This window comes from Channa argus, chromosome 13 (assembly GCF_033026475.1).
Source record: "Channa argus isolate prfri chromosome 13, Channa argus male v1.0, whole genome shotgun sequence".
NCBI classification, from domain to species: domain Eukaryota; kingdom Metazoa; phylum Chordata; class Actinopteri; order Anabantiformes; family Channidae; genus Channa; species Channa argus.
Window position 1 is genome coordinate 8,843,539 of NC_090209.1, and position 12,511 is coordinate 8,856,049.

The following is a 12,511-nucleotide window of genomic DNA, read 5'->3' on the forward strand; positions in this document are numbered from 1 at the left end:
CTTTGTAGTTACCAAGCATGAAAGACATTCGCTCTATGCATTTCCCAAGTGTACGTAGACTATAAAAATGCACTAAAATTTTCAAAGAGTCAGGTCACTAAAACAACATGAGCAGGTTTGAAACACTGTACTAATGCAACGGCTTGGCTTTAATGCATTTTGGCTAATTAGTACAAATTAATTTTTGTGTAATACTTATTACATTTGTACTTTATACATCTTTGGTTTCTTTCAACAACAATGCTGTTGGAAAATATGCATTTGGTTTGATGTATTGTCTCTGCTTTGTCTTTCTGAATGCTCATACCCATTGTGAAGCCTGTCTGCAGGGTGCTGTATGATCCCTCTCAGGTTGTGTCTGTGTGAGTGTGGGTATTTTTGCAATGGGAGCTGGTCACTGTCACCGTCTCTTTGTCTCTGGGAAGGATGGAGGGACGAGCCAGACTTGCTGATTGTCTTCAATTAAGCAGCTCCATGAAGGGCTTCTGAAATTGCTTTAAACACCCTCGTGTAACAAGTTTGCTGTCCGTGCATAGTCAGCCGCTAGTGGATGGTGGACCTGGCTCTGTTCAGCCAGTAACTGACGGCCCAGCCCACTGTAGAGCGCAACTCTACTCTGATTAAACCGCACACTCCCTGTGGTGCTTCTGATCAGCGGCCATGCTTGTCTCTCACCATCCATCTCCTCATTCCACCCTCTGTTTCCATCTCTCTGAGCTCCATTGCTCTCCCTTTGTTGCTCTTTTGCTCTCCATTTCTCTCCTCTCTTATTCCACCCATCCATCCATCTGTCCCAATCTCTCAAGAGGCCAGCCCAATTAACCTGTTTAAACAGCCATCTGAGCATCCCATCCATTCCAGTGTGACTGTGTGAGAGACAGCCAGTTCACTGAGCCAGGATCCCAGTGCCAGGCTCTCATCCGCTGCCCTCCCCAGCGTCCACCCCACCTCCTCATCCTCATCTTCATCCTCCTCTTTCTACTCCCTTTTCTCTTGTTGTCAATGGGCCTGATTGTAGCAGAGATTAGCCTGACCCAGGACCACTAAAAAAGTGTTTCTTTGCTTCTTTACAGAGCACGGTGACATCTGATGAATTCAATGCATCATACTTTGATTTAAATGGCTGCAGCTATAAACTCCACTGCCTCTGAAGATTTCCACTTTAGCAACTGCCTATGAGCTTCTGTCTCTGTCTCCCTTCTCGTTCTTTAATGTTCTTTCATTGACTGTCTCGCTCATTGCCACCTATACACACTTTCCATCTTCCCATATCACATCTCTTGCTCTCTCTGCCCTATCCCTCTCCCCCTCTCTTCTCACCTTCCTTCTGTCACCCTTCAACTTTCTCCCCCTCCTCTGTATCCCTTTCTCACTTTCCTTTCAACACTTGTCACCTACTTTCTGTCAGGCTGTCCAGAGAACGCCACAAGAAGGTCACAACTCTTTTCAGCATTCTTCTCCTTTTTGTCCTTGTCTTTTTTTAGGAGGGAGAGGGGAACTTTAATTAGAAAAGCAGGGAAAAGAAAGTGAAGACGGGGCTGGGGTGTGATATTATCCCAGCACACAAAGCATTATTTCACTGCCTTCCAAGCAACGGTGATAAAGAAACCATGGAATATATTGCTTCCCTGTGCGTGAACACACATGGCAGTATTTGTAACATTTCGGGAGTGTGACTACTCACATTGACTAGGCAGTAGAAAAATGCTGGCCTAGCTGCTTGGCACACTGGGGTGTCTATGTTATTTGCCAGATCAATGCACAACCTGGGTCCACTGCTTTAGACAACTTGTTAATGTGCAGCACTGTGCCGTTGGGCCTCATTGCTCTGTTGTTGGCCGATTTTTATAATCTCTCTTATAGCAGTATCGACCCAACTGAGTGAAAAAAAGAACCTATTGGGTGTGTGTGTGTTTGTGTGGGTGTGTGTGTGTGTGTGTGTATTGATGGAGGGTTAAAATTGGCATTGTCTTTTTCTTTAATTGGTGCAAGAACAAGACCCTCTGGGTGCTCTATGCACAGCCTGTCACTCCATTTGTGTGTGGGTATTGGTGCAGTTAGTTCAGCTTGTCATTGTTTAGACATGCAGGCAATCATAGAAAATAAATGCCTACACACACTCACTGGGGCTGACAGCACACCTACAGTATGTGCAATGCTACTTGCGTCATTATTTATTGGCTCAGTGATTTGGACATTTTATTGGTTTTCACTGAAACTTACTTGCATTTTTTGTTCTTTTTCTTGCTTTTTTTAAGAAGCGCATTAGTTTAAGCTGATTGACAACCAAATTTTTAGAACCCACTTTTCCTATTAAAGAAAACAATAGCAGACTAAGAAATAATATTGGAAACAGACTTTACTGTCAGCAAATAGCAAACTCTATGGTCACATCTTAAAATTACTTATTTTCCCCACAAACTGTTCAAACCATACATTTTCTAATAATCAATGTATAAATTATTAATCCATCCATCTATACCTGCTAATTTTTTGCAGGGTCACCAGGGGCCTCATTTTTAAAACTGTACAGGATTCACATCAAAATGTGGCATACGGAACAAAACACAGAAAATAAATGAGCCCAAAAATATTGTGATTTGTACAGTTATAGATGAAGCAGATATTGGACAGTTAAAGGGTGAGATGAAGGCAATGTGTGTGCTTTGCAGCACCGCAGTGTCTCCAATGCACTGTCTATACCTGCTGCCCCTGTCATTCATCTGTTGCCTGAAGAGATTTTATAACAAAAACCACATAAATACAAATCACATATTGGCACTTTTTTTTTTTTTGAGCAAATCCAGCAGTGCTCTGATCTATATTTAAAAAAAAAAATCAGCAATCAGAGAGATTTGTCTTTCCCAACTACCAGCTTTATTCTAATATTGCTGTCTGCATTTCACCCGTGCTGTGACCCGCTCAAAACTGTATCAGGCCTGAGTGAAAGAATCAAACCTTCTCCTCTGACGGTTTGGGAATGTGGTGGTGAGCTGGTGCCAGGGTTTATTAATAGTTAATAACCACTACAGATATATAGGAATACTTTTGGTATTGGCTTGTATTTTTAGAAAACAATAGAAATGTGATAATTGAATAACATTATGTGATCCATAGGCCTATAACACAGCACGCCTGAATGTTTGTCATATTGTGAATATATGATATGGAGTGAAAGCAATTATATCAGAAGGATTATGTCTTCACATCCTTACAGGTACACACATTCTCCCATCAAGTTTGTTTTTATATATTTCAACTTTTCCATGGGATCTTGCAAACCCCAGTTTCAAGCCTGGTTCTGCGGGTACCTCATCTCAGCTTGAAATGTGTTAACTGTGCCTGGCAATAAACAGTTTCCTGATTCTGATTCTGATAGGCAGTATGTACCCCACAACAGAACATTTGTTTGTAAATTGTGTTCTCAAATCCTGATCCTGAAGGTCTTTTCTCTTACTGTGACCAAATAAAAATAGATTATGTTCTTCACACATTATGTTTTGAAACATAAAAGATAAAAAACAGTGTTGGCCTACAGACCTCTGCCAGTCTTTGTGACAATTCTGCTGCAGTGCTATATGTGTGCATGGCTCAGTGGGGTAAGGGGGACAATAATTGGGGGACAATGAGAGAAGGGGCAACAGGCCACATGCTTCTCTCTTTTTTTGCCTGTTTTGCAGACTCAAGCATTTAGAAATGAATCAGACGTTCAGTTTGATATTTGATGACTACTCATTGTTACAGTAATCAGGCAGCCTTCCAGAAGTCTATTTGCACAGACACATTTGCCAACTGGTGTGTTTGTTATTGTCACTCCCCACCTTCATAATTTAATCTTTGAGAATCTGCAAAAATAATGGTAGGAGAAATGAGAAAGGACAAAAATGAAAGATAATGATACAAACAGAAAAGAGCAAGAAAGATTCTTTAGGATTTCTTTGTTTGCAGTAGAAATGTTCAGCAAAGTGAGACACAATCTGATGAACAGAAGAGGCTTTTCTGCCTCTTGATTAAATGTATGTTGATGTAATCCATCTCTTACTTCTCCTCCTGTCTAGACCATGACACTTGTGCTGCACCTGCTGCACTCAGTGGACAGAGTGTTGTTGAAGAGCTGTCTCTCTAGCTGAACTCTGAGAGGCTGTCTGGACATCTGGCTTGAGGGAGAAGGGTACAGACATGATCACAGCCATATTTAGGGACAGACAGAACAAAAATCCGCATTCACTTGCAGTTTACTTTCTGAAATGGAAGTCTTGTTTCAGCTATTGTAAAGACAAGAGAGGAAGAGGAGACAAGGAAGTGAGTTAAAGCCTCCAGCTCAGGGTTTCCTATGATATGCTGTCTAGACATTGTAATCCCAGAGAGGAAAGGCTGCGGGTGCCATGGGGGAGCAAGGTAGTAAGGATGAGATACCAGTAAGGAAAACAGATATCTGTGAGTCATCTTCTCCCATGAACTATGGTGTGGTTCCATAAGAGATTAAACACAAGAGTGTCCTGACATCTCCACACTGAGCTGGTACCATATAATACCTTTATAATGTGTAGATTAAGTAGGTATTCTAGGTTCACGTTCCTCTGATCACTATACATGTCTGTCTGCATGCCATGTTGTTTCTTATGTGACCAAGTCTCACTATAATATTGTTGCATGTATAGTATTGAATGAAACTCAAGTCCTTTACTCATCAGTGCACCCTTCCACTATATGCAACTATTTGTTGAAAACAGAACTCTTAAAAGAGTTGTAATGTGAAAAATGTCCTTTTCCCCATCCTTAACAATTTAACCTCTGTACTGTTTCTTGTTAATGTGTAACACTAAATATAGATATTTTGCTTTAGGGAAAAAAAAACATTTTTACTCAGGGACATGAGGAGTGTTAATTGCACAGCAACAAATATTATTGTTTGTATGACAGGAATGTAGTACACATTGCCGTGTTCTGTGTGTAAAACGGTAATTTGTCTCAGTGTAATTATGCAAACGATACGCTGTACAGATACAAGTAATCCATGCCATCTCAGTGTGGGAAGACATTTCTCTGCGGTTGCTATTAGCAGCAACTGAATGAGTGCCTGTGTGAATGCACTGTGGACTTTACAAATAATAATGCTTAAAAACCCTGGTTTGAAGTTTTACTTCTTTTTTCACACAAAAAGGCTGGACCAGTGAAGAGGAAAAGTAGACTTGAGCCATTAGACATGGGTAGACATGGATGCAGTTCATATCACTCATTTTCAACTGCATTTGCACATAACAAAAAGAAACCTTTTACATAAATGGAAGCAAGCACATGAACCCTGAAATGGAAACCAGTATTTGTGTGAAAGACAGCTGTAGAAAACACCAGCAATGCAAGTTTGTAAAGCATCGTCCTTAAACCATTACTCTATATAATATACATTAAGACTGTGATGTGCCATGTTAAGTCACATTGAGTGTTTGAGCTTTTCATTTTACTTTATCTCAGTGTAAACACACTGAACAAGAAAGGAAGATGGGAGGACTTGTGCACCAATCGTGTCACAGCTAGATGGCTGAGAGCTGTGTCCAGCTGGCTACTTAAAGTGAAAGATCAAAAATAGACAATTTAACCTTCAGATTGAAAACTAAACGTGTAGTATTAATCTCTGAGAAGAGAAAAATAGTGCCATTAAGTGCCACAACTATAGTGGAATCAATATCTTCTGACAGAACAGTTTCACAATGTGTAGATGTGAACCTTAAGAAGTTAATAAGTAAAAACTTTGTTTACCAAAAGGGTTGGTAATTCTGTGACCAGGACTTCGTCTATGTAATTCTTGCAGTTAATAAATGTACATCCATACATTCAGTAACAAGCTTTGGTAAAACCAGTGCTTCATCCCTCTACATCACACCACACCAATACCGTATATGTCATTTTTGTTTCATACGCAGCCGCACATAACTAGGCTTAACAGTTGTATCCTTGTAATATTTTGACCTATGTCTGATAGAGACGTGAAATGCACCAATCTGCTGTCTTCGTCTAGCTGGGTACGTTGAGCATGTAGTACTGTCTCTGATGTTGCTCAGTCCAGATACTTTTAATTATGGTTTAATATTTGATCTAGTTTGTATACTCTAATCATGACATTATCAAATGTCAAATCTGGAACAAATGGAAATGACCAGAAAACAGTTTGTTAAACAGTTTTGTTTTGTTTTTTTGCAAATTGTCTCCTTGTATTCAGATAAGACCAGTTTTTCTCCTCGTCCTTCACTGCTCCACATCAGTTTGTTGGTGTCATAGTCTTCAACTTGAAAACACCCTGGGTGTGCAGTTCCTTAGACTGGTGAATTTTATTTTATTTAATTTTTCAGATTTTACAGTATGTCTACAGATGTTATTGTAAAAAAATGAAATAAAAAAAATGCACGGTTTGCTTTACCTCCTGACACAAGGTGTGCCGTCCAATATCTCAGCAGCCAACCAATGAAAATTAAAGGTTTCAATTGGAAAAAAAACAACCCACAGACATCAGAAATTACACACGATTATACACATAAAAACTGATTTATGTAAATTTAATCAAGATAATATTGGGATATTTAGTTAAATATTTTGTGTAGCAGGACAACATAGATACTGTATCAAAGATTCCCTCATACAGTACAAACTAGTACCAACAACTTGTATGCAATAAATATGAATATCACTTGGGGTTATTACCGTGGGTGTGAATGGTTGTCTGTCTGTATATGTCTCTATGTGTTGGCCCTAAGATAGACTGGCGACCTGTCCAGTTTTTGCCTTTGCACCGTGCAGATTGAAAAATCCTGTGATATGCTGTATGCTGATTATAAAGAAAACTCTCTGGATTTGCGTGGGTTTTCATGCAGTGTCTGTGTATTTGCGTGGCTGTGTGTGGGCAGTTTGTGTATATTTCATTACTCAATTGGCACTGAAAACTGCTGCTGTAATGATAGCATATTAAAATCTTCTCAATTTTCTTGTCCACAGTGAGGTTTGATGACTGCATGGGGAATGAAGCGGTGGTTTTCCAGAGCAGTGACCCTATCTTCAGTGTGCGCAGGGATGGGTCTATCTTTGCGCAGGAAGGGGCAGCCAGCCTGAACGAACCGGTCCAGTTTAAACTGACTGCAAGTGGCCCACACAAACAAGTCTGGGAGACGGTGGTCCAACTGGCAAGGACTGATCTACCATCACCTCAACAAAATGAAAATGAGGTGAGTTCTGCTGAGCACAGGCACAGACACATACATATCATGCTTCAAATTTCAATTATCATCACAGAGTTTCTTCTTCCTGTCACATTTTCTCCAGTGGTCTGTTGATAGTAACAGCACAGAATCAGGTCAAAGCTCCTTGGGGCGTTAGAGAGAGAGAGAGAGAGATTGGAGCAAAAGTAAGGGTAACACAGTTAAAAGTGATAGAATCACACTGCCACGGGGGGAGAATTCGATTCCCCCCAGCCATAAGCTGTTATTGGAAAACATCCTGTGCCTTGGATACCCCAGGGGTCCGCAGCTCTTCCTCCTTTATTTAAAAGCTGTCAGAGGCTAGGCCAGGACAGAGCAGCCTGTGCTCGACTGCCCCCATAACTTCAGTAACCACACAGGCATTAATTAGGATAAAACACACAGGTTAAGGGGGTGTTTTCACTAACACAGTACAGTCCATGCAGAATGGTTTTTTAGGTAGGAAGCTGTCACTTCCTGATCATAGAAAACAGATAGAATATCAACCTTTTAAACCAATAAAGTAGCTATAACCAGTATTTTAATAGCAAAAGATCAAATTACTGTTTTTAATGGGAAAATGCATCTCTGTTTTAGAGACAAGCCCGCAGAGAATTATCACCTCACTCTATGATTTCTCTCAGGTCTACAGAGCTTTATAGCTTTATTTAGCTCATTGTTTTGGTTTTCTGGGTCCTCAACTTCAATGTTTTGAATCACTGTCATCACTCTCATACTGTCATTTCCAGCTGCTCTCACCAAGAAACATCTAAAATCCCTGTCCAGCACCAGCACATAGACAATTTTCAGCCAGTCTGTGAACACTGTGAAGCATTTTGCAGCCAGATAGAAGTTGGAAACCAAAACGGAGGTAATGGGAGAAACCTGGAATACATCTGGCCAGATGTTTAATAGCACATGATTGGACATTGGACATTGCACAAGGCAAAAACTGAACTCTGGATGCATGATAATGTTGCTCTGTGCATATGTGGGACTTATAAAACAGTTTTTGCACTGTTTATTCATAAAGAATTTTTTACCCTTTTTGTCGTTCAGCTGTGTTTCACTTTAGAAAAGAATGACTAGCCAGTCACTGTTGCAAGGAGTAATGTCAACAGAGAGATTTTGAGGGTATTCACAAGGCATTTTGAAGTGCATTGCCATCACTTTTAGTCCTTAGTTATTCATAGCAGACAACAATTTACATTTATGCGTAAGCAGAAAATAAAATGAATACAAAACTTTAAAGTCAGCATGCCCTGCTACAGGCGCCTGAGGTATTAGCCATTATGAAATTACAATAAATAAGATTAGTCCAAAACGTACTAATCAAGCAGAAATAATTAAAGTTCTCTGACTGGTTACAAAGGCAAACGCTGCAAAAAAAAAAAAACTCTCTGCACTTCTGGCAGTGCTGTTCAGTCAGCCTCGATCATGGGAGGCTTCAACGACTCCTCTCCACATTAAGATAGGTTTTGGTGCAGTTTTCTAGTAAAACATGCATAATGATAAATGAAAAATCTTACTGTACCCTTAAACTCTTAGCATTTAGATCTTGACATCTAGCACTTAATACAATTCAAATGCAGAAAATTAATCGTTTTCGACCGGCTTGTCATTTTATCATGCATGGCCGAAAAACAGAAGAGATGGCACACAGTCAAACATGGACAGAAGCATAGGAACAAATAGAAAAAAGGAGGGGGACATCAAGCAACAAATTATTTATTAGTGGCAGTGGGTGTCAGGATGAGCATGTTGTTCTCACTATGAATAGGTCGGCCTTCATTCTCACACTCTTGTAGTGTGCTTGGCTGATTCAGATGATTTCCTGGTTAGTTTGGCACGAACTTCTATATTAAACTACACTGTGTTAGAGGTCACATGACTGGCTATTTTTCTTCATTTTCCCGTGAGTCAACCAATATGGGCATTCTGAAGATCAACAAAGAGACAGACAAACAAAGAGAAGCTAGACAGGGTCAGAGGTCAGAAATGTGCTACACATTGAAACAAACATGTATGCAGTGAGAGCAGAAGCAGAAAGCAGGGCGCTGAAACAAAATGTGATGTTTCATTATGGAAATGACGCTTTGTGGTGTGCTCTGTTGAATAATAACTTCCAGATGTCTGGGTAGCCAGGGGCTGGCTGATATCAAAGCGTGCAGGGTTTTGGGGAGGCAGTGGCATGGAGGGGAAGAGCTGGGATCACCGCCAGTTGGCCAAGGCTGATGGCACCAGGGCTGGGGGGCTGCATCCATTTCACACTCAGTGACTCCTGTTCACATAGCGTTAGTGTCCATAAGCGTGTATGTCTGGTATGTGTGCAAAAATATTACTGTTTTCTTGTGTGTGTGAGAGAGATTATGTCGGATCAAGTGTGAATTAGGCCAGTTTTCTATTAAATTTTCATTTCGGCGTTTGGTGTATGTGTGGTTGTGTTTTTGTTCAGGAAAAAGTGTTTTCTGTTTAGAGCCTATATGTTTAATTTGTTCAAGGTTGCATAGTAAAGAGTGTCTGTAACCTACATTTTGGTTTACGGAAAATAATTCAACCTTTAATCTGTGAAATATGTGAAGCTGTTGCTAAAACTTCTAATATTTGACTCTGGTTTGCTTCTGCTCCATATTCTCTATCTTTCATAATAGTTTAAATAAGTGCACAGACATTTCTACTTAACCTGTTTTTAATCAATTTCATCACCTTCCTGTACTTTCTCTATTTCTGTATATGTGTGAATAACAAAGAGCAAATCAGAGCTGCAGGGTATGATCAGAATTACACGATGGCTGGAGAAAAGCCCACTTAAGCCTTTTGCATCAGCGATGGGCACACCTCTTTCTCTAGTGCTCTGTGTTTCATTCTGTTTTTTTCTCTCTCCATCTTTTTCTTTCTACATCTCTCCTCGAGGGAACTCACTAGTACCTGTTAGCATGTGTAGATAAAAGGATCTGGAGCATGACTTATTTAGGCAAAGGGATGGGGTCACATCTGCTTCTGACAACCCCTCACCTGATCCCCATCATTCTATCCCAAACATGCCTCACCCCACCTCTGCCTTCCCACACTGCACTGGTGGGATGTGGGGCAACCATCCCCTGCAGTCAACCCCACTAAGCCTCCCTCTCTCTGAACTAAAAGAATACATTTGTCCAGAATCAGCTCACATCTGGCTCATACTGCTCTGCTGACAAACTCCGTTTGAGCACACAGGCATGTTGCAGTTGGCAGGTTTGTCTACTGAATATGGACTGAATGCAAAAGATCATGTACATGTTTCAGTGAGCTTGTCACACAGCACAACAAACATGCAATATGGCAGAATGTGTAAATGGGATGAATAGTGTGTGTTTTGTACAGAGTGGTAGAACAATACAGGTGGAGGACAATAGTTAGACTGCTGGTGTTTTGGGGCTGAGTGTGAGTGCAACCTGCTCCAGCCAGTGTTTTCAGAGGTTACAGCTCCCCTTGTGGCCAAAAGAGCATGTGCTGTTTTCTCTCAGAAGAAGTTATATATTTTCTATTTCACTTTTAATTCCACACTTTGGACATTGATTAATTTTTAACCATAAACCAATTTTATTTAATTTTCCTTATACTTTATTTGAATCATCTGTAACTCTGATTCTGCATCATGGTATTTTTTAGGTGTTTTCCTTTCTTATACAGCTTCATTATTTTGTCATAATCTTCACAGAAAGTTACTTGTCTTTGAAGTGACTGAAATTTCTTTGTTGGCACTAAAAAACTGTCCAACCATAAGGTCAACTTTGAACTTTTCTGCGCACATCACATGATCATCACGTAACATGTTCAGTTGCCAACAAATTCCTAATTTCTTATAAATAACTCTGTGATGTTGAGATCACGCCATGTGTAGGCTGCACCTTTGGTTTTATCTGTTGCAAAGCCATCAGACTTCTCCCAGATATGATGGATAAGAATGTAGCCATCACCTAAAAGGTGAACCGAGTACTGTTCGACGACAATTGCCACACAACTCTGCTTTATCCCAGCTTGTTGTGTTTTTCTTTCTGTCGCTTGCAGACAGAACGATTATTTTAGGTCACTGCTCTTGTCAGCATCATTGATGCTTAGCACAAATTCTCTGATAAACCTGTTCTAGAGTAGATCACAAAGTTGGTGATCAATACATTAAAAAACAGCAAAGAAACTTGAGCACTAGATGCCTCGGTGGAGACGAAAAACAGAGTTAGGAGAAGAGTGAATATTGTCTTACTGGAATGACAAACAATTGCAATTCCGTGTTGACATCTGCACAAAAACATAACTCTTCACCATCTAATTCAAAAGGTGATATCAGTATTGTGCTTACAACTACTTTTCAGTGTCGTCAAGTGGGAAAATATCTTTTACTTATCAATTAAATACCAAAATTTGGTTAAATCTTTTAGGTTTCTTGGGTTTTTTTGTGCGAGAGCAAACATATCTTCTCTCAACTGCACTATGGCTGAAAATGCCCTGGACTGCACAGTACGTGATGTCAGAAATGTAGTGCTTGGTTGATGAATCTAAATATGACACTTTATCCCATGCCCTTCTACACCCCACCCCACCCACCCCTCTACTCACTCACACAAACACATACACACCATATGCCAGACTGCTTGACGTGTTTCCTTTAAAGCTGCCCTAAAAGCTTTTCTCCTGGGCGTCCATCTAATGAAGTCAGCCTTGAAAGCATTGTTTCCACTGGCAGATACAAGCCAGCCCTCTGAGGGACCTCAACCAGGCAAGAACAGAGACAGACAAAAAGAAAACACTTTTTATAGACCAGCATTGTACAGAATCCTCAACTTTCAATATGTGCCAGAAGCTATTGCCATCTTCCAACGCTGCAGCCTGCGCCTGTGTTTTTATTTTTATTCTCAAATGTCAACTGCTGGGGAGGAACGGAACGACTACAGTACATATCACAAAAAAGTAATAGAAAATGAAAAATTGGAAAAGGTATTAAAAACCCTAGCTTCTTTATATGTAAATGTATGATGATTGAACCTCTTTTTCTTATGCTCCCGAATTGGATAGCAAGAAGTTTTATTGTATTCTGACATCAACACACACATGCACCACACACACCCCTCTACGTACATGTATAGAGACATAGAGCATACATTTTCTCCACTCTCTGGTTGGACTGTTTTTCTTTACTGTAATGAAACTGAGCCATTTTTCCATCATTTCTAGTGAGTGGTTTCCAATTGTTTTTGTTTTTGTTTTTTGTTTTTTTCATTTCCACACACTCTGTCTTGCATCAG

At 40.2% G+C, this 12,511-nt stretch overlaps 1 protein-coding gene across 1 annotated transcript in view; it reads left to right on the forward strand.

Annotated features, from left to right (window-relative positions):
* Positions 1–12,511, forward strand: part of LOC137140011 (cadherin-4-like) — a 218,931-nt gene that overhangs the window by 139,750 nt on the left and 66,670 nt on the right. The window contains exon 4 of the mRNA XM_067528015.1: positions 6,991–7,217. Within this exon, the coding sequence (XP_067384116.1) occupies positions 6,991–7,217 (227 nt within the window). The remainder of the gene's footprint in view (positions 1–6,990; positions 7,218–12,511) is intronic.